This window comes from Aquila chrysaetos, chromosome 6 (assembly GCF_900496995.4).
Source record: "Aquila chrysaetos chrysaetos chromosome 6, bAquChr1.4, whole genome shotgun sequence".
Taxonomy (NCBI): Eukaryota; Metazoa; Chordata; class Aves; order Accipitriformes; family Accipitridae; genus Aquila; species Aquila chrysaetos.
In genome coordinates, this window is record NC_044009.1 from 3,223,612 (window position 1) to 3,246,725 (window position 23,114).

The following is a 23,114-nucleotide window of genomic DNA, read 5'->3' on the forward strand; positions in this document are numbered from 1 at the left end:
GTCTTGCTGCATGCTAAAATGATCCCTTTTCTTAGCCCACCAGTAGGCTTTTTTTCCTATGGAGGTTTCATATAACAATCTTGTGGCAGCTTTTTCAATGGCATCATGATACTACTTGTGCAAACAGCGCTGTGTCTCAGGGCATTGATATTGAACTGTCTTTTCACCCTTCAGGTAGTTTTGGGGTGAGCAGAGCAGTCTGAGGGAGCTTGCGGTGCTGCAGCAAGACTGGAGCTAATCTGCATAGTAGTTTTCTGGCTTCTAAACCAACATGCTCATGACTACAACTGCTTTTATCAAAAAGAAAAAAAGAGATGACTCCACTGTTTCTTCCTATTTGTTCCCTAACAGCCCAAATGCTGCCAGCAGCCGGGACGGCCTGGACAATGAAACAGGAACAGAGTCAGTTATTAGCCACCGGCGAGACAGACATCGACGGAGAAATAGAGAAGGGCATGAGGATGGTGAGTCCTAGTTCATTTTTCCCCTTTTTCATTTAGAAAGAACAATTCTTCTGATAATCTTTCAGAGCAACAACTACACTTATGTGAATACCGCAGAAGAGAAACGTGTCTGCATTCTTGCGTGCTTTCAGGGACTATTATTATTTTAATGGAATAATTTGATAATTGCTTTGAAACTCTCTGAAGCTCAGCATTTTCTAAGAGGTCTGGACAACCTACAGTAAAGTGGCAGAGAGATTGTTTTTGAGAATATACAGAACTTTCTGTAGTATTAGAAGATGATTAGCTTGGAGAGGAATAATACCACCCAATGCTGAGCTCCATACCGTCATGGCTAGGCTGCCTCCATTATTCAAGTTTGCTCATTTAAAGGTAGAACACGTTATCTGTACGATGCATTGGGAGTTTGCAGTGTAGACAGTTTGAGAGTCTTAGTATTTTAACATTGCAAGATCTGAGCCAAAATCCTCTGAAATAATTTCTGTTGATTTCTCTAGGCTTGGATCAGCGGTAGTGTTTTATGCTGGTATAACTACAGCACATTGGCTCTGAAGATCTTCTTTTATACATAAATACACCCAAAGTACACATATAAACTACAGAACTTCATCTCTTGCCTCTAGTCTGTACATCAAAGTAAGCTTGTTTTTTTCATTTGTTGCCAGACAAGAATTTCCAGGCTTAATTAAGAATTAATAGGTGCCACCCATTGAGTTTAAAACAGTCCAGAATATGGAATACTTGGGCCCAAGAGATGCCATCACAGGCTTTATTCACAGCTCCACCCACTAAAGTATTTGCCTCCAGTTAGAAAACCAGAAGTCATATGTATACTGTGGGTTAGAAGCAGGTGTCTTCCTGTTCATGTAACCCTTCCAACTTGCAACTGACTCAGAGTGAAAGAAAGTTACTCAGTGGGTGGAGCAGAGAGCTGTCTTTGCATGATCCTGCCTGCAGATTCCTTTGGGAAATCACAGAAAGAGGCAGAATCTTGTAATAGTGTTGTGTTAAAAACTTGTTACAGGAAGAATGTTAACGGTGGTTTGTTTTTAACATTAGTTTAAACTAGTACCAGTGCATGTTTTGCCATGGACATTCATGGCAAAAGAGCTGGTTGTTGAATGGCTAATCTACGACCATAGTCTAGATTGCTCATATGGGATTGTTTGAGCACAGGAGTTTCTGCTTTCTGGTGGTCTGAAACTAGTTCATACTTTTCCCTTTAGACAGAAATGGGATAAAATTTCCTCCTTTTCCTGTCAGTCTAAGCTGTGCTGAGGCAAGAACATGTCACTCAGTAATGCAAACATTACCTGTTCTCAAAACAATTTAGGCTTCCTACCTGAAGCAGGCTATACGCATGAGCAAGATGTGAGTTTTGTTAACGTGCATAAAGCAAGGACAACTGCTGTATGATTTTGGACTCATGAAATATATTATTTAATGTCCATAGTGTTTCTGTGGTCATAATGATATTTTATTTAAAAAAACCAAAACCACCAGCGTGTTAATTTCAATTGAAAGCATGTCTCCAAAATGCACAGTTCAGCACTATATCCTGAACTGCCACTTAAAAAGATTAAAAGAAGTGAAATACACTTATCCTGGAGAAGGGTTTTAAGGCCTATTCATAACAAGGGTCACACATTAGCAGAGTCATTCTTTTCTTGAGTCTTCGTGTCCTCTTTGTCTGGAGCACAGCTGGATGTAAAATGGGGGAGCAGTCATAGGAAAAAGGGGGTGAAGGGTGGAGGAAGGGCAGCAAGGTTGTGACACCTGGTTCACAGCAATTTCAGGGACAGCAGCTGTGTGCTCACTTGTCATTATGAAATAGTGGTAAATCCTCCTTTCCCTGCAGAAAGAAGGAAATTCAGTTAGAGCGTTTGATCTTGTGCTGTAGAGACTTGTTTAAATAATACCAAAATTACAGCTCTAGTAGTTCGCAGAGAGGCAGGATGAGGGATCTTCATTGGAGCACTGCATTACTCATAGGTTTGTTCCATAGGTATTATTATGCAGAGTAGCCAAGACATATATGTACAGTATTGCTAGCTCACCAAACTGTACAATAACATGTACCATGTAGTGTTTGTAACTGTTTGAGCTCATTATTGGTATAAAGTGAATGACAAAGAATACCCACCCTGACAATGAGGATATCCCTGGATACTCTGCGAAGGGAAAGAAGTACTCATTCCACAAGAAAAAATGAACAGTGTATTATAGCCTTCATTCCAGAAAAGGCGAAGTGAGAAAAGGTGCTAATGAGCCATTTGGGAACTGCATAGATGTAGACACATTGAGCTAAAACCTGTACAGGTCAAGCAAGCTTATTCCATTGATCCCTGATCACTGTGGAATTGAGAGGTTCAACAGAATGAGGTTCTCGTTCTGACTTGGGAAAACCCAGGGCAGGGAAGAGAAGGGACGCAAAACAAAAATCCGTTGAGAATGTAGGTAAAATGAAAATATCCCAAAGTAAATGTAAGTAGAAAAACAGAATTCTAACTGTGAGCTGTGCAGAAATCTCTCTCTCCTGTCAGCCTGGCATTTAGGGACCACTACTGTTTTCAGAGCATGACAGAAGCTTCCTTTCAAGTTAGCCACTATTTTTCACTTAAATGCCCTCCAGCCCCCACTGCAGCTCCAGCATGAGCAGATGAGAATTTCATCTTAATCTCCCAAATGGATTTAAGTTTTATCTTTTAGAAAGATTAAAATAATACTCAGTAACGAGCAATATAGGTACCGTTAGTTGTAGGCAACCTTTTATTCCTTCTCATTAAGGGTTAGACCCACGAACCTATCTTTGCTGCCCAGTCATTCTACATAGAGGTGGAGTCCTGAAAGCATAATCTTCCCTGTCTTTCTTAAACCACAGGTTTTAATTCGTAAAAAGACTAGTTTAATGCTCAAATTAAAAAAAAAGTTCTTGCACAGACCAATTATTTGGAGTAACGGTGTGAGAAAGGGGTAAGAATGAGTTGGCGGGAAGCTTGAAGGGTTAAGCATTTTTGTGTGTCTGTGCATGAGGACAGTGTATGAATTAAAAAATGTTTATTGCCGACTTGTTTCCTCTTTGTTTTTCTGTGACAGCTATTCAGAATGCTCTCAGGGCAAAGTGTTATATGGAGAGCTCAGAACAGACAGATGCTTTGTCCTGAAAAGCTAATGGTGGAAATATCTGAGACAAAAGCTGGCAGGGAAAACAGGAATGGGAAAAAGGGAGTTTTTCTCTCTAGCTACTGTTGATATTAGGGGGGGAAAAAAAAGGATTAGAACTGCTTAAAGAGTTAAAAGTTTCTTTGACATTTCTGTCCTAATGTCCATTTTAATTTGCACAAATTGTTTCCTGCTTGTACAGCAGAGTGGAAGACTCTGTCGGATAGTTCAGTCTGACAGCCTGTGCTTGAACTGCAACAGGTTTCTTACAGAGGCATTCAGTTTTGATTTGAAGAGTCTAGGTGACGGTAAACTAACCAGATTCTCTGATGGCTGATAATTAAAAGTGTGTTATCATGAGCAGATTGTTCACAATTCTAGCCTGTATGCTTTACTTTATTGTTGCAGGATTACTCATCTCAGAAAAACTATTTCTGCTGAATTGCTAATGGACAATTATACATACAGAGGCCATTATAAATATTGATGGCGTACTGCAGCCAGAAGATGTGGGACACCTCTTTCCATTGAAAATGCAAAAGGATTTTGCTGTAGAGAGGCTGTGATTTACTAGATGAGATTCACTCTGATAATAACACAGGCTAGGTCATTTGCAAGCTCTTCCACCCATTTCCCTTAAACTATGCTGCTATTTTAAGTGCAGAGGCAATGAATAGCTGTGGATGCTCCTATGCGTATATCTTCTCTGGTTTCAAAAATATACCCACAAAGAGAATGTGATGGGCTGAGGAACATAATGAAACGCCTTCATTCGTCAATGTGCATTTGAAGGTATGTGACATTTCGGATAGAAGCACTAAGAAAATCATAAGAGAAACTGATCTGGAAAACAAAGTGCATTTATAATTTTATTGGTGAAATGTCTGCCAGAGATAGGGAGAAAAATGAGAAGGGATGTAGTTTCTAAAGAATTATCACCCTGGATCATACTATACTTAAGAGAGAGGAGGAACTTTGTTACTGTTTTTAATCTGTCCTATGCCAATGTCTAGAAGACTTTCTCTGGTGGCACTGTACAGCTGATGACATCAGGGAGCAGAAGTGACTCAGTTGGACAAATTCTGCCTAGCATGAGTTTTCCTTTTAAATGGAGAATGGGAGGAAGGTTAGCCAGAGGGGCAGTTATCAATGTATCTGTCATTTCCTTCCTTACCTACTGTAGACGTCCAAACTCACAACATCAGCAGAGCCTGCTCCCAGTCTCATCAGCCATGGAATGCTCTTGGTTTTGTTGTTGGCCCTTTCATCACTTAAGCACCTGCTTAACTTTCAGGAAGTATGCTTAAATCCAAGTGATTTTGGTCAACCTCAATTATGTAGTTAAAGTATGTGCTAAGATTCTGTGTTGAACTGAATGCCTAATAGGTGCTAGGAGAAGCTGCTTTCTGGACTTTTCTCCCAGACCTCATTTACAGCCGTATCAAGGCTAGGGAAAGCTTTTCACTTATGTCATTCCTCTGCCGGAGCTTTGGTTATTTGTGCATCGACCTGTTACCTGTAGCAAGAGCACCAGTTTATAGGGTCTCCGGTTTTTCATCTTACTCTGTTCCTTTTCAGTAATTTTTAGTTGACCATTCTCTGCTAATGGGAACTAGAATGGTGTATGATGTCGTATATGCAAAGCACGTGGTAATTCTAATCCACAGATTGCTCAGTAAAGCTGGGGAAACAATGAAGGATCAACAAGTAGAGATGTAATTTTTCTCCAGGGAATTGCCTAAGTTTAAATTTGCTGTATTATTCTTATGCATCAAGCATGAGGTTTCACACCAAGAGTGCAAGTAGAAAGAGGTTTTGCTCTGATACTGCTGTTGCATTCTCAGTGAGGTTAATAAAGTGAACTAGCTGAGAAAGATGAGCCCTGTGAGGTAAGCGTGGACAAACTTACCTTCTCTGTGTGTGTATGTATTTTAAGGTATAATGATGGTTATATTGTGGAAGCTACATATGCAGAGAAATGAAAAAAAAATTTTTTTTTTTTGAGAGGCTTTGTATTCAAAGAGACTTTTGTATGAATTGGGGAATACGTCTTTTCCTGATCACCTTTCACACTAATTAGTAGCGAATCTATTCCTGGCATTAGCTTCATATAAAATTAATCTGAAAGAGCTGAGCTGTCAGTATGTCAGAGCTCCACTTTCTCTCTTAAATCAACAAAAGTCCTTGTTGCTTTGGAAAGTTGACAAAGTCTTATTAAGTGAAAGTAGAGTGAGGATCTTAATTAGAAATGTGGGAGGTCTGCCTGGCACATGTTCTTGGGACCCCTTGGTGTCTAGAACAAAGCTCCCATGTCAAGTTCCTGAGGAGGAGTGGGAAAGGGGACTGTGGACGCTCTAATTAGGGAGGTAATTAAGGGACAAGTTTTCTTTGGCATTGGAGAATGTTTTATAGCTACTGCTCGGTTTCTGACAAGTCTGCAGATGTCAACTGTCGACACTAGTGCTTCAACACTGAGTTTGCTGTGGAGTGAACTTAACTATTGTCCAGCCAGCTGAAAAATGCCAGATAATGACCTGTGCTTGGAAAAGCTCTTAATGTGGGCACGCTTGTAGATCCCCAAACGTTTGGGAAGAGGAGCTGTTGCAGATTTCCAGTCATTGCTGGAGTTTATGCATTCTTCACCATAGTGCGTGCCAAGGAATCTGAACAAAAAGGGCTGGGACTACGAAACAATTGCAATGGGAACTTTAACAACGGTAACTGAAAATACAGTTCTCAGCGATTGTTGCTCTTTAAAGACTCTGTCATGTATGAACAACTATGAGGTGGTTGGTGAGCCCCTGAAGTTTTGAAGTGACCGGGTGGCCATGCATGGGATACTGGCAGTGTAGGACTGTGTGCCTGTGAGAGCAGGAACTTTGTTACTGGTTATAATCTGTCCTATGGAAACAGCTAGAAGCCTTTTTCTGGTAGCACTGTAGAGCCATTGGAGAGGCTGTTTAAGGGTTCCAAAAAACTTCAAGCACGGGACAAGTCGGGTGATATAACACGCAGATGGGTACAAGCGTAAAGCAGGAGCGGACGATGTAATACTCACCGTTCTTCCCTACTTAGGTAGCAGAGGCTGTGACCCCTGCACACAAGTGAGCTGCACAGATGGGGTCACAAGTCTTCATTGAAAAAGTGATAAAATATTTCCTGTTAATAATTGGTAAAGACTTTCTGCATTGGTGGGGATTGGAAGCTCTGTTGTTTTTTCCTCTGAATTGGGAGCTTGGGGATGACTTCTTCCTGAGACACTCTCACCTTTGTTCTCTTGCAGTGTCACGGAACCCTCTTTGCAGCTTCCTTGAGCAGATGCTGCTCTACTCTTTTCCGCTTTCGAGGCTTATTTGATTTAGTACTTTGATGTGCTTTTGTCCCTCAGGCAGGGCCTACTCTGCTGTTGATAAAAGTCAAGGAGGACATACTTTAACCTCCTAGGCTATGCTTTATTCTCATCTCTGTGACACATTGAAAGGCTTTTGTCAGACAGTCTCAGTGAACTCTGTCATCCTCTAATGAAGAAACAGGAGCAGGGGGTCAACAGGGCAGAAAGTCCCTCGTTATTAGTGGGAGAGGCATTGAACCAGAGCAGGGAATGATTCTTGCTTAGGCTAAGGACTTGGATACCTGGGAGTGTTGTATGAATAAAACTCTTATAATCATGGTTTGTGAAAGTACTCACTCAATTATAGTAATGGATTCTGACCCTCACCCCCCAGACAATGCTGGCCTAATTAGAAAAACTTAGAAAAGGGAATTTTAATTGGGTAGAGAGATTACAAAAACTTTATGGATTTAAATGCACACCTTAATTACACAGGAAACCTTTCCTGTGATTTCAAGGCTACCTGGTGCTGTTCAGGAGGTATAAAACATGGTTAAAATTGAAGTGTATTTGCATACTGGTAAAGCCACTTTTATCTATTGGAGGGGTGTATAGGAGCTTTTCTATAAAAGAAGATCTAGTTCAAACAGGAAACGTGAAGTTGAACACATTTTTTCTGTTTAAAATTTAACAGAGAAGATATAGCTGGAAAAAGGAAAGGGAAAAAATGTAAACAGAAGGCATTATTAGTATAGTGAGCTCTTCTGATCTAGTATATAAACCAGGTGTATTTTAGTTGGAATATCTAGAAATACGGATGTTGATCTCAACTATCAGTGCCGCTTCAGATCTGCAAAATGAGACTAAAAGCCCTTCTCTTTACCGCACTTCTGTTTACCCATTCCAGTTCCAGCTGAATCCAGCTGTGCCCTGGCTTTTAGGGAAACAGTGAAGTGAACCTTTTACAGTGCTCAGAGAACAATTCACTTCCATTTTTAGTTTATATTGAATGATACGAGAAAAGCCATAAATTGAAGGTTTAATTTATGCAGGTAGGCCAACGCACTGCTAATCAGAAGTCTTTAAAAATATATCTTTGTATAATAAATATATTTAATAATAATAATATGTTTATATTTGATATAACTAAGTCACTACAGAAAAGGTGAGAGTTAAGGAGGAAAAGGGAGGGAAACTGCATTTAGATATGGGGTTTTCCTTTGTTGGGGTCTTCCCTTTGCATTTCTGTAGTGGGACCGAGTTTGTTTGCTTGGATGTGGCATGCAGAAAAGAACTTAGAAACTGACACCATGTTTCAAAAGGCGCAGGTTTACGGTCCTTTTCCATTTCCTTCTGTAACTCTGTATTAGCAGCGTTTTGGCTGTTGCTTTGGCTGTTCAGAATGGGCTTAAAGGCGCCAACGAATTTCTGCTGCTGATATTCGGATCCGACTGCAGTGTTCCAGGTGCAGCCCTGCTGCAGGCAACAAAATCCCATGTCAGACTGAGTCATGGCAGACAGACAAAATATATACATTACTGCCATCATTCATCCATCTCAACTTGTCTGTGCCTTTCACTTTCTTTGTACCTAATGCTCGTGAAGAATCTGAGGAGCATGTAAAATACCATATAAATCTGTGTCTTGTCTTCTAAGTGGTGTATGATGCCTGCTGCTGCATCTGGTTTCCCTGGCAGTGCTTTACGTGCGAAAAATTTGCTTTCCTTCCACATTAGATGACAGGGATGGGACGGGACAAAGTTTTTGTTTGCTTATTCTTTCTGGTGGGTCTCCTGAACCTACAAGACAACCCTAAAACACATGCTTTGTGTTGTCTTTGTACGCTGGAAACGTGATACTCGGCAACTCCAGATCCCGTGTCAGTAGGACTGTCCTTTTTATTTTGTTTATTTTTAAGGACAGCCTTGCTTCCCCTAGAATCAGTTGTCCCAAGTCATTCAAGGCGTAGACGTAGCTTGCCCACCCCCCCGAAGGCATTCATTTGCCAGGGAGGGTTTCACTTTCTGTGAGCGGTTTCCAGTCTCGATGGAAGAACTCTTAAGCTCGGTGCCCGCACGCAAGCTGGGGTAACGCGGGAGCCCACAGACGCGATCCCCGCGTCCTCCTCTGGCCGCGGCGACCTCCTTTTGCTCGGGATTGCGGAGCCTGAGCCCGCCGGCAGGACAACCGCCTTCCGTGACCGGATCGGGCCGTGAGTACCGTCCGCGGCTCCCTGCGCTGTGCGGGGGAGCGGTGGGGGCCGGAGAGGGACCGCGCCGCCGGCTTCGCTCCGGGATGGAGGCGGGAGAACGTGTTCCGATGGGGGAAAAGGATCAAGGGGTTTTCTGCATGGCTGAAAGTGACCCGAGTCTCGGGGAGAGACCGGGGGGAAAAGAAGATTACTTCGACGTTAGAGACGGTGAAGTTTTCCGGGAGCAAAGGTGCACTTTCAAATCGCTATTCCCTATGAAGCTTTAGAACTTCATAGAGACTCGTTAAAAAACACGGGATTCATTCATAACCAAGTAATCCATAATACTGGGACAGTCTCCGAGTCAGATGACAAAACTGACCTGGATGATGTTAGAGAACATTTACTTTTTGAAGAGCTCAGGTTAAAATCTTGAACAAACATGGTAAATCTGTTTTAAATTTAGCGTCTGAGGTACTAGCATCTGCCATAACGCAGCATCTTGTGGTAACTCCGCACAAGAATGCTGAGACCGCTGTGATATTAAACCTCGCTGCCGTTAATGGTACTAAAAGCAAACACTAATTTACACAAAGTATCACCATCTTGCATTTGTCCCGATTCCTTAGGCTTGTGAGGAACAACTGGCAAGAAAGGCTAATGAAAAACTCTCAGGAAAATGGAGAGTTGAAAGAGGTTTCTGACACAATTGTAGTATCGCTTGGAAGGATCATCTTTTTAAATGTCCTATCTTTAACAAATTAATGCCATATTGTATTTGTTTTGTGTTTGCCCTGAAGACCCAGTCAAAGAACACAAAACTGTTTCTGAAATGTTTGAATGCCTGAACCTTGAGAGCAGCTGAGCTGTTGCAGTCCTTATTAAATTGCACAGAAGCTGCAAATGTTCTCAGTTTCTGAAGTTTTTGTCCTTCTGTAAGAAGTTAATAATTCAGCAAACACTGCTTCTGTGCTGTGGTATTGAAGTGCACACTAGAAATGCCAGGGCATGTAGTTTGAGAGAGTATTTGAGGTATGTGAAATAAAGTTCTATCAGTTGTCAGTCAAGCATAGATTTCACCAGGATGGACAGAAGCCTCTGCTTGATACCAAGGCGTGGTCTGTCCCTGATTCTAAGTGAAGACCTTAAAATGCAAGTCTCAGTGAACCTCCACTAGACATGAGCATGCACGCACATGAGATCCAACATTTGTTTCTATAGTGTGGTTGTGGTTTGCCATGTGCCGAACTTCAGCTGATGTTGTGAAACTTGTCTGCGTTACCATTTCTAATGAAGATGCCCGTATTTAGGCCTTGTAAACTTTTACAGTGTTGCTGCTTTAAGTGGTCTGTGTCCTGACAGAACAATCCGTCTGCCTTAGACTTTCTCTAGAACAAGTGGAGTTGCTCCATCACTGGCATTTGCATCAGGTTAAGGCTGAGAAACATTTTGCTTTTTGTAAAGACACTAGCAGAAATATATGGAATTTAATGATGAGAAACACACATATATGTTTGGGGATTTTATTCTTGGGTGAAAAACTCCTTCACCTCTATCTCCAAAAAAGAGAAATTTTATGAGGGACTGGAAAACCATGGATTGAGATCTGAGACACATTTCTGTAATACATTAAAATAAGAGATAATTTAAAAGAAGCCCCAAATCAGTATAATCTCTAGTAGCCTGACTATATTCTCAAAAGTAATTATGCAAATTCCGGAGGTCTATTTATGTGTGATTTATTGGGATAAAGAGACCTATGTCATATTACAGGATCCCATTAAAAACGTGGCTACAAAAGGATCCGGATTTTCAGAACTGATCCATGAAAAAGAGGGACTCGTATCCAGCAGATATGATTACAAAGTGTGTTGTGGAAATGGCAGAGTGGCAAATGGCAAAGTCAACGCAAATGATTTTTGTTCTATTTCCCCAGTCCTTCAAGATACACTGCCTACCAGATGCGCTGCCTCTTGGGCACAGGCTTCCTTGGGATTATGTCATGGAGGAAGAGCATGCAAAAATATATATATATATTTCATAATCTTTGAGTCTTCAGGAATGGAATTTTCTGGTGTCCCAGCAGGAGCCCTGAACTGGCTCTTTTTTTTCTCTCACACTGTGCGTGAAAAATAACTACTTGTGGGAAGCTCCATGTACTGGATATGTTTGTTGGACTTGGACAGAGTGATAGTCACAGTGCACGCTGGGGATTTCCTTAAGTGGGCACAGTGTGGACAGGGAAATGGTCACTCCCACGTTTTTGAAGTGTTTTGGTAGGAGCCAGCCACAGCAGGAGAGGCAACAGGAGCTCCACTCACAGCAGCGTTCCCCTCTGAGACCCACTCCCAGTAGGAGATATTGTCACAAGTGGTGTCACCACCTGATGAGGCCATTGGAACCAGTCAGATGTTACCCAGAAGCACAGCCCCGCATGTATCGCTGTAGGTATTAACATTCATTTCAACTGAAGTTTCTGAGCAGTCAGTGCCATTATTTTGTGCAGGGAAACTGAGGTACCCTGTATAAAAATGAGATAATGCACACCAGATCTAAAGGGTATGTGAAAGTTTGGGTGGTTATTATTGGGCTGGGGGAGTTTATGTCCATACTAATGTATTGCAGCATTGATGAAATCCTCAGATGGATGCTCCCCAATCTCCTGAAAGTGGATCCTGCCATGTTGGACCTGTTGCTCTTGAGCGTTCCTTGGGATTTGTAGGCTGCAGCACTGACTCTGTCCTTGATTTCTTGGGCACAAGCTCTGTTACCTTTGCACAGAAATGGGACCTTGCATATCCATTGCCTGAGGCCCTCAGGACTATGTTGGTACTGTAGATTCTCAAGTGAACTTTACAGCAGTGTTCCAGCCATGTGAGTTGTCAGAGTTAACAGTGCATCCCTTCAGGGACTGCCAGCCAGTCGTTCAGACATACCTCATATACAGGCCATGGCACTGTATCAAACTGCAGTTTTTGTCCTGTTAACTAACACAGAAAATGTGCAGGCTTGAGGGGAAAATACCTATGGATGCCATTTCCACGCTTTGGTTTCCTCTGTATTCCTGATTGTTCTCTCTATGCTGAAAAATCCCTAGTAAGCACTAAGCATCACTAGTCTCAAAGTTTCTCTGTTACTTTAGTTGAAAAGCAAATGAATGAAAGTTCAGTGTTTTCACTGCCAAATGCAGGTGATCTAGCAGTGTAACAGAGGTACTACAGAGGTACTGCTGTTTCACTGAAAGGTGGAGTGCTAAAGAAAACACTCCAATGGCGTGGTTTTGCACAGCACATTTGAGGCAGCCTTCAGCTGGTTAAAAATTCTATCTGATCTTAAAATTGTCCTCGGTGTGAAAATTGCCCCTGAGAACTAAAGAACATAGAGAGATGTGGGCCATTAATTCTTCATAATGGTTGTGAACTGATCAAGTTTATGTGTGGGATAAATTATTCACCTGATAATGAATGAGGAAGCGGTTTGAGACTCAGTATTAGACATGGGATTAGCAGTCCCATTCCATCTGACAGGAACACAAGTCCTAGCTTCAAGTTTATAGTCTCTGAAACAACAGGAAACAATTTAAACTGCAGAATGTTCTGGGAAGCCAAAAGGTTTCAGCTCCTGTCAATAATTACATAGACTGCAAAATAATCACACTTTGTGGTATGTGCCTGCTGTGCTGTAATGCTTTGTGTATCTTAGGCCAAGCAGGAGAGGAAGAGCATTTCTTATAAGAAATGATGATAAGAACAATACAATAGGGTCAGAAAGCTTGTATTTGAGCCCAATGCTAAGCAATTAGAACTGGGTGACAGCTGAATTACTTTAGTGGCATAAATATAAATTTTGAAGGAAGCTCGCTTAGAGATGGCATGAGTGGTCTTTTAGGATGCTAGCAGGAAGCAAATTCAGATCTGGAGTTGAGAAATTCCTTACTAGTAGAGAAAAAACACGCAACTGCTGACCATGGTGTCCAGTGGTTAGAGACATGAAAAACAAATCAGCTGAATTACACACAGAGTTTTATCTATTAAAAGTATTAGGCAAATGACTCTGAATTGCAAATTCAATAAAATAGCTATCTGCTCATAGAGTTTTTAAGGACAAAAATTTTCTCAATAAATAACCCACAAAGGATGAGATGTGACTGTTTGAAACATGTCCTGGTTTCATAGCAATCCTCACTGCCAGCTGTGCAAGGTCCGGTTGAGAGCTTGGAAATTGCAGTCTGTAGATTTCTACCTTTAATGTTCCCTAACTGATGACATCCAGAATTCTCAGCAGAGAATTGAATGCAGGATGGCGTTTTAGAGCAGAAAAGGTCCACAGGAGTGAAAGCTTTTAGACCACCCACTTGGCATGAAACGAAGAATCTGCGTTGTCTAATAATCATGACCTGCGGTGGGAGAGACGGGACTGGTGATTTGTAGTGGGCACTTGAGACAACCCACCTATTGATGACCAGAGGCGCCCTCCCTCCCTCCCCAGCTGCATAAACAGACTAGTTTTGCAGAGAAAGATTACAAAATCATGCTGTCAACTTTCTTTCTGGGCTGTATACTTAATAATAATCAAAGCCAAATGTAAATAAAGTATCTCTGATGAGAGAAGCATGCTGCTCAAATTTGCTTCCGCTTTATACGAGTTAAATGTGGATAAAATCCAGGTCATTGTTTTCTGTAATCTACTACCCACCCAATCAGAGCTGGGAAAGCTGCTTCTGAAAGGGGCTTGTTTTTAATATCAGGGCTCTGTTTAACATCAGCTTCTCTAAATTAAATCAACATTATCGCCCAACATTGATGTGATTACTTCTATAAGTTGCAAGTCATGAATAGCAGAGGAAGGCAGGAAAAAGAAACACAGTAGTAAATAAGAAGGGATTTTTCAAGTGGAGAAATGGAAGTCAGTTTTCTCCAGGGCTGATGTTTTGACTTCTATCCGTTCTAGCTTTTATACTGCTCCTCTATGAAAAATAGAAACGTAAAACTCAGAAGGGGCAAAGATAATAGATTTGTTATAAATTGTGTGCTAGCTAGTAAATATCTGAGATTTGCTGTCACTTCCTATTGAAGTCAGAAAGGAAACATCAGTGGAAGCGAGACTATCGAGTAATCAGCAACCAACTCAAAGTTCCTTGGGACCGTGTTGGATTTGCATTTGGTGAGAATCTCTGTCCATCATAGCTCAGAATCATGAATGCTTTGCCATAAGCCATTATACGTATGTCACCACCTTTTCTTGATTGTTATTCCCTCTTCAGGAAAACTGTGCAGAGCTTGTAAGGGTGATGGTGTTGCATGCGTTCTGATAGTCCAACACACTGATTTTTGGTGATGATATTCTTGCAAGCTAACAATTGCTCCTGAAATCAGGTTTAAAGCTGAAGTATGTTTAGAAGAGAGAGAAGGGGTTCATGTGATCAGAGCATGGAATGCTTTGCTTCCTTGAAAGTTATCTGGCTGCTAGATAGTGGTGCCAGTGTCAGTTGTTGGCTGTTGCAGTACTGTTTCCAGTGAATGCATATTTGGGTTACGCAATCTGTTGGATTAAGAGGCTTTAATTTGCTCCACAGTTTCTGATGTTTCACTGTGTAGAAGCAAAAAATAAATGGACAAGGTGGCTGGACTTGATTTTATACTTAAGCTGAGGCTGAAGAGATTGAGTTGAATTTGTTCAATGCTGTGATTAGCATCCAGGTTTCCAGATCTAGTGGAATATTTTGAACTCTAGGCTGCACTATATAAAGACTTAAAAAATGAATTTGTAGCACAAGGAGGAATTTTAATTGTTCAAGTCTGTGACGCTCTCCTTAGTCTTAAAAGACAGAATTCTGACTGTCTAAACCCTATTAATTTGCTGAAAAGTGCTGTTTTTTCAGCTTTAGAATGTGGATGTCTTTTCCCTTCTTCCCCCCCCCCCCCCCCCCCCCCCCCATTTTTGTTATGGATGAAAGCAACTTTGAAAGAAAAATTGGGTTTTTTTTAAAGCCTGGATTGAACATTCAGGGATTCTCTAGAATGGATTACTTGACCTTGACTCTCGAAGGTCAAAGTTGCCTGTTCTGGATGAGAAGAAACGATGCAATATAGTCTTCACCTCCTCAGTAACGATGCCATAGACAGCTGTATCGGTTTGTGTCTGGTTGAGATGCTCCCTCTAAGCTGTTAGTGCCAGCTTAGAAGGAGTAAAATTTGGCCAGCCTCTGTGTTTCTTTTTAGCTGTATACATCTGGCATATGCAAGCGTAATTGGCTGCTCCTTAGAGTTTAGTTTAAAGGCAGAGCTAGGAGACTATTTGAGTGTGGATGTGGGATTCCTGAAGGTACTTATTTTCACCTAATCATCTGTAGTACTGAAAGAAACACATTAATAGACAGTTTCCAGTTTATATTAGACTGTAGATTTTGAGGAAACTGATGAACGCTCATTTATTCAGACAGAACTGAAAGTTCAGGCCTTTAAATGTTTTCTTCCCACTGTGTCTATGAAGAGTTGTCGGTCTGCAGTCTCGAGTTGCTGTTGACAAACTGTTTAATAGTTTTTCAGTGAGATCTAGTGTTACCACCCAATACTGGGAGCACATTATGGTAGTTGTGACGACCAAATTATGGGAGGAGAGGATTTCTATACTGTAGAATGTGCAGTCTAAAAAGCTCTGGCAAATGCTGTTCTGTCTCCATTTTACACGTGAGGGAGTGAGAAATGGAAATGCTAGGAGTAAGGAGCTCTGGAGACAGAGCCTGAAATTGAAACCTGGTAAGCTTCGTTTTTTTAATACCACACAGCCTTTGACTTTAAGGCAGCTCCTAGAGGACAGCAGTCAGTCCCTGACTCATTATTACTAGTATGTGCTAGTTTCAGAAGAGGCTTGAATAAATGGTGTCATCTCAACTGCCCTTCAGCATGTGGCAGGATGAAAAACAAGTATCAGTTCTGAGAAGGGTGATGAAGGGTTGGTACTGTTCAGCTTCACTTCAAACCAAAGCTCAGTGCTATTGCAGGAGGGAAGGAGCTTTGGTTTTGCTCTGTGACTTGAAAGAAAATTTGCTTTTCTTGGGTAGCCAGCTTAAGTGTTTTCACAGTCATTTTGTATACCTACAGATATGCCTAGAAGCTGGGTGATCAAACGCGATATGGAAGTGACATAGCAGGAGAATTTGTTACAGCCTTATGCTTCAATCTTTTTGAATGGTTTAGGTACATGTATAAAAAAATGAGATGAGATCTTATATAACTCTGTTACCTTTTACTGAATCTCTTAAAACCCTTTATGGACATAAATAATTAGGCCCACATTCCTCAGGCAGGAAGAAAACTAATCAGTTTTTTTATTTCACTGCTGAGCAATTTGAAACAGAGGAGTGAAGGCTAGCCACAGTGGCTTTCACAGCCGGGTATTTAGGGTGGCTCTTGGTTTTTCAAACCATGTTACTTTAATAGTTAGCAAGAACTGTCAACTAACTTTCAATGTGTACAGTTGCACACCATCATGTATAATTCCTACTGCAGACTCTCCTCCTTTATGAAGGTTTTCTATTCTGTAATTGAAGAGCAGATCCCTTGGACCTGGGAGGGAGTTGTGAGTTTGGAGAGTGCGTTTTAAAATACCAGTCTGTCTTTGAAGCCTCTTATGTTTATTTCTTGACCAGGTGCCTTATCAAGCTGAGCCCTTCTTGTTTCAGGGAAAGGAACATTCTTGGAAAAATAGAGCACTTAACAGATTATGGGTCTTCTAATGAGAAGTCCCTGAAAGGAAGCAGGCAGAGGAGTTTGCTTTGCAGAGGAAAATCCATAAAATATCTCTAGAAAAAGATGAATCACTACTGCTTTCAAGTAAATGGCATTCTTACTGAGGGGATTGTCTACACGAATGTTTGTGTCTGACAACATTCACACAGCTAGGGATTAGTAAGAAATTGTTCTGAAGCATCTTATGCATGTGGAATGGTCAAGACAATGTGACTTTGATATAGCTGTACTGCACAGACAAGGTGGTGTAGGTATGGGGACAGGAATGCGTAGCACAGGTTGAGGAAAAGGTGGTTTTATGGGTGAGATATTAATAGAATTCATTAAGGAATGCTGTTTAATGTTTTCTGTTAATCTACCTATCCATACTAAACTCAAATTGTGTTATCTGCTGCTTTTCCAAGATCTTCATGTGTACCTTCCTATTGACATCAACTTCTCATGGCTATTCTAATTGATGTTCTGATACCATTATAGTACTTGTTCATGCCTGCTACCTCTGCCTTGATCCATTTATGGCTTGTCCATGAACTGAGCCATAGAAAATGGAAAAGTTAGGAAAAAGGTAGGTAGGCAGGCAGGCAGGCGGGCTGGCCAGGGGCAGTAGGCTTTCCAGCTGTTGAATGAAATCAGGTTCTGCAAAGAGCTTGGTTTCAGCATAAGGATCCCCCTGCAGAGTTGTCTGCAGCTGTCAGTGTGAATGTCATGCTATTCGCAGTGCCACTTCCTTGCTCTTCTTCTTTGACTAGTAATACTCCATTTATTTTGTTTACAGTCCCTCGGATCAATGGCCATCCAAAACTGGACAGACACCGTGAGCATCTTCCTGGTTATGACAGCTCTTCCACCATGATGAGTAGTGAGCTGGAATCCAGCAGCTTCATTGACTCTGATGACGATGACAACACAAGCAGGTAGGGCATTGGCATAGTGACTGAGCTGTTAAATGCTGTTTGTATCTGTTTCCCAGCCACTTGACTGTATTTCTGGCCTTCCTGAAACATGCTGACTGGTGAGATGAGAAGATTTATTAATTTTTTTTTTTCATTTTCTTTTCTTTTCTTTTTTTTTCCCTGCTACATATGATTTGAGCACTGATAATTCATCAGTAACATCATGTTCTCTATAATCACTGCTCTGAGAAACAAGCTTAAGTTATTGGGCTCGCTGTCCAAGCTGCCTATAGCCACTATTCCAATTAAGAGAAAAATTTTGTTCCTGTTCTTTCCTTTTAATAGCAAGAAGAATCACATTTTAAGATCAAAGCAATGCGCAACTGTCTACCTATTTATAAAGTAATGTTGTGAATATTGTAACAAAATACCTTCAGCACAGATTCCTAATAAGTATGCACTTCACTAAAGCTGAATTGTAAAGGAATGCCTGTGTAATTGCATAGTCTGAGGCCTATGAGCAGTACAGGGATTCATCAAAGTTAATGCTATTGCAAGGGCAGGCTGTAATGCCATATATTTATGACTTCTTAATTATTTTTTTCTTTTTGTGCAGACAGAGAGAATGTGAATTATTCCTTTGCAAAAAAGCTCTCCATTTCAAGACATCCTTGTTAATCTCTAAAGATATTTTTGTTGTTCTGTAAAAGTTTTATAAGCCAATACATTTCTTGGATTCAAAATACCTATTTTTAAAGATGTAAAATCAATCAAAACCAATATTCTTCCCTTTCCCGGCTGCAGTGACACCATTCTTTGAACACTGTCTCTAGAGCTGTTGCTCATCCAAATAAGCCATGAAAATCCATTACAGATTTCTATTAAATGTCAGAGAACAAGAAGATTACAGATCTCTGGTGGTTTATAGAGACCTGTGGCTGAAATAAATAAGGTGCAGTGTGATATTCTTAAATTTTAGGTAGAATGGAAACAGCAAAGAACAGCTAGTCCTGGAGATCCTTAAACATGTGCTATGTTTACAAACAGATTATTAGCTTATTGAACTCAGTGGATCTATTAGGTCTTGCAGTTAATCATAGCTTAAACCTGTTGAAGAGCAGCGGTTCCTTCAAATTCTGTTTAAAGGCTGGGTGTTTCCAAAGGGTTGAAAGGGTAACTAAATGAACATTGAAGATTTGGTCCTGAATTAGTTTCAAGAACTTATTTTGCAGTTGCAGTGAAGTTGCCAACACCTGAAGATACAGAAAATTAGCCTTCTGGATGCTTTGTACTTCACCTGGATATTCATGTGCTTAAAGGGTTGGCAAGATCAGTAGTTAACCTGAATGTACTCTAAGCCTTCCTAAAGCCTTTAGGGCTTCCAACCCTCCTTCCCTCCCTAAAAAATCAAGCCCACAAAAACAACAACAACCCTGCAGCTGATTTTGTTTCTTGTAAATAAATTAATCATTTCCATGGCAGCAAGATATGCAGTAGGGCAGGATTAGCACAGTCAGGGTGGCCACTGAAGCACATTATACTAGACCCAGCTAAATCTTTCTATATTAAAGTAAAGCTTCCTGCGTCTGACCTGAGAAGAAAGAGACTCTTCGAAGCTGCTGCACAGGCCTTTTCCTTTCTAGGCTAGGGCAGAAGCGTTTGGCACGGAGAATAGCTGCCAGGCCAGCTAGTCAGGAAGAACAACTAAATGGAATGCTCCAAGGTATGCTGTTGTGTTACGGTGATGATGTTCTCAAGCAGATGAGAGATTGTGCTGGCAGGGAGAAGTTTTCTTTAGAGGCAAGTACAGCCAAATAGAAAATCCAGCATGCTCCAGATCTGCTGGAGACAGCGGCCTGGGGAAAAAGAGGTTGAAGGGGGTAAGTTTGTTTAATAACAGCTGGTGAACTCTGGTGTCAGAACCTGCATTGTAACGGAGATTGTACGTGGAGGAGGTCACTGAGAGAAATCAGGTGTGAAGGACGTTACTGTCTTGGAAGTGAAGAGGTTGTAAGGTTGAGGATGCTTTTCTAACTGTGTGTTTGACATCGGTTTATTTTATTTTTAACTAGGAGCAGGGCAGCAGAGTTGGTTGATTTTCAGTCCAAGGAAGTTCTATTGCATTTAGTTAGAGAGAAAGAATAATTTTTTGTTTCAGTGAATTAATTTGTTCACTTTTTTTTTTAATTTGTTTCAAGTAGTGTGAGTGCAATAATTTATTTCCTTTGTTTTCAAAGTATGATGTAATTGAACATTAATGTTATTTGCAGGTAGGTCGTATTTTGAGTACAGATTGATGTAGGGAGCTCGTGGTGAACTTTACAGTAAGAGCCTTATTTCTGTCTTCTGTTAAGCAAATAAAGGTCTAGCAGATATGACATCTCTAGCTGTAGGATTATTGTCAGCAACTTGCAATTAGTATTCTGAGTTCAATGTAACTAAAATAATTCCTGCAAAAAAAAATTCATTACATTTATTTCTAATTTAAGAAATTAACTTTCGTTCTTTTAAAACTGTATGGATAAGTTTTCTTTAACAAATCGGTACCTTTTTTTCCTTCCTTTGGGGAATGTAGATTGGACAAATTATTATTATTCTTTTTAAAAAATCTCTTCTGTGGGATTTATTAGCCTTTCTGTTAGAAGTGCAGTCAGGGTTTTGGCCAGTAGCTAGTGCAGGAAATCGGTAGTTATGATTCCAGATTTGTTTTTCATGTTTGCACTTTATTGTTCCCAAAAGCTCAAATATACCATCTTGTTTTGCTCATCAAATTGTAATAATAACTTTTACTCATTTGTGGGGATACTTCAGAGATCAAAATATTACTCCTCATTAGAATAGGTCTGAGCTGCTATTTAGCATCCAGATACTCCTAGAATATGAGATATGCAGTGTTTATGAATGATTCAGCAAGGATGCATTAAGGCTATGGATTTGAAAGAAATTACAAGAAGACATGATGAAGTGTACCATAGCTACATGAAAATAGATATAGGCTTGACTCCTTTTTAAGAAATTGCAGAGACTGTGAAACCTGATGTTTACAAATACGCTTTCACACAGTGGGGGATTCTTGCTGAAACAAGCCGTCTTGCCTTCTACTTACACATAGGCTTATTAAGGCAACTTAAGTCATTGTCCAGCTTCCCCCAAGAAGGGATGAAAAAACTTGAGTTAAGTGAGCTCTCAGTGTATGGTTTTTCCAGTGTAATAAGTAACATTTTCTAATGTTTATCTGTATAGAAGCCAATGTATAAGCACACAAAAATGTTTCTGCAGCGCCTTCTGATCGTCAGTTTTGTGCAACTAATGCGAGAGGCTGTTTTAGCTCAAGTAGTTACTTCTCTGAAATACTGTCCGTCCTCTTGAACTAAACCTGACCTGTGGCTTTTCTAAGGAACCGATTTCCATTCTTCCAGTCTAATGCTGAGTAGAATGAAAAGGATACTGCAGAAAGAACTTCACTTCTCACATATTATCATCTGAACAGAAGTTCAGATATTTGCCAATACTCTGTTTTTGCTGGTTTGATTTAAAAGAAAAATCCAGAATGTTCGCTGCTTACAGAGGAATGTAAACTTTTGGTCATATATTGAAATTGAATAAATTTTCCAAAGTAGTCTCACCCCCAAGTTGCCAAAGTAAATAGGGAGGGCAAAAGCGAAGAAGAAACAAGGTGCTGATATGAACATAAGCTAATTGTTCACACCTTCATCACCTCAGCTGTGCTCTGTCTGCCTTTCTGTGGTCTACTTAGACTTTTCTTCTTTTTTTCCAGTCCATCTTTTTGAACTCATCCCTGATATATCTCTCTAAAGGTAGTAATGAAAGTATTTTTATGTCCTGTACTTGATGGTAGATTAAAATATCCCTTCTAAGGACTCAGAGTCAGAGAGCAATTTCTGTTTTCTAGCTATATTCATTGCTGGCAAAAGGTATTTTTGTCCAGTCCAATTTTAGAAAATCAGACTAAAAGCTGGAAACAACCATCCTTTGTTTTTCTGAGCAACACCATATTGACGTGCACTAGAGCTGGAGGAAGAAATTGTCATAGCCAGGCAATCTTGGCAGTCAGCAGACCTTATGTGCTGTCTGTGATCAGGAAAAAATATTGACAGAGGAAGTATACTAACATACATTGGAAGGTATTTTTAAGTTGCTTACTTCTTAGGATGTAAAGTGTGATGAAGTAGCACCAGATTACTGCCAAGACTGCTTGAGACAAAGAAATTCAGTGAACTGTCTGCTGAAACTACTGTTCCTACCCCTCATTTCCATAACTTGCTATGCAGATAAAACGCCCATTGTCTGGAAAGTGGAGGGAGAGCTTTGCTACTGGGTGAATTCCCATCGTGGTCTCCTGCTGCAGGCAGGTGTGGCTTTCAGTATAGTTTTTGCTCTCCATTTTCTTTCTCTGCTATATGAACATTGCTAACTTAAAACTGCTTTTTACAGTAGGCGATGTTAGCCAGAGGCATTACTCCTTTCAGGAACGTAGTAATGGGAAACTGAATAAGTGAAATGATGTGTATGAATTTAATGAACTCTCTTTATCCACAGTAACCATTAGAGGATGCCATTCTAAAAAAGGTTGGTGACAGGAAGTACTGCATACTCCTGAAGTGTTGCACACTGGGATAAAGCGAAAAAATATGATAACAGCAGTAGGTGAAATATGTGTCTAAACAATAAAAATCAATTGCCTGGATGCTGTGAATGACTTGGAAGTGTGATTATAGTAGTCAAAAGGACAGATAAAATTTTAAGGTTTTGTCCTTTCTGGTATGGGCTAGCTCAGCTGTATCCAAAACTAGCGGAAAGTCTTGCCTCATCATGCAAAAGAGCAGGGCTTGACAGAACACGGTTGTGTTCTGTCTGCAGCAGGGAATAGAGCCTGTGAGCAGAGGGTTTGTTTGCAGCTTGGAGTGTTGAATTCGTATTCTAATCAGTGGAAGAAGGGCACTCACATCTCTCTCATAGCCTTTGAAGGTATCTTGTTGTTTGACTTGTGTATATGCAGAAAAGTTCCCCCGGTCTTTTGCCTCTTTTCTTTTTGCTGCCCTTCTCAAAGAGCAGGCAGGTTCACTGTGATGTGAGCAACATGCCTTGCCTTTCTTCAAATTCTCCCTAAACTGTTGTGTGGTGGAAAGTTTTAGCTGAATCCTATCAATGAGATGTTCTGAGAGAGAAGAGAAGAATGAAACCAGAGAGGAAATAGGAAGAGGGAGAATATTGGTAGTAAAATGTAAGAGGAGGTTTTTGTGTCAATCTTTGCTAGTACTTTCAAGAAGAGTGGCGAATGTTGAACAAGTCCAATTTTGG

General features: G+C 40.6%; 1 protein-coding gene across 3 annotated transcripts in view; it reads left to right on the top strand.

The window, feature by feature from the left end:
• DVL1 (dishevelled segment polarity protein 1) overlaps positions 1 to 23,114 on the top strand; it is a 105,655-nt gene that overhangs the window by 59,601 nt on the left and 22,940 nt on the right. For all 3 annotated transcript variants that reach the window (XM_030017349.2, XM_030017350.2, XM_030017352.2), the window contains exons 4-5: positions 352 to 464; positions 17,675 to 17,813. In XM_030017349.2, coding sequence (XP_029873209.1) covers positions 352 to 464; positions 17,675 to 17,813 — 252 coding nt within the window. The remainder of the gene's footprint in view (positions 1 to 351; positions 465 to 17,674; positions 17,814 to 23,114) is intronic.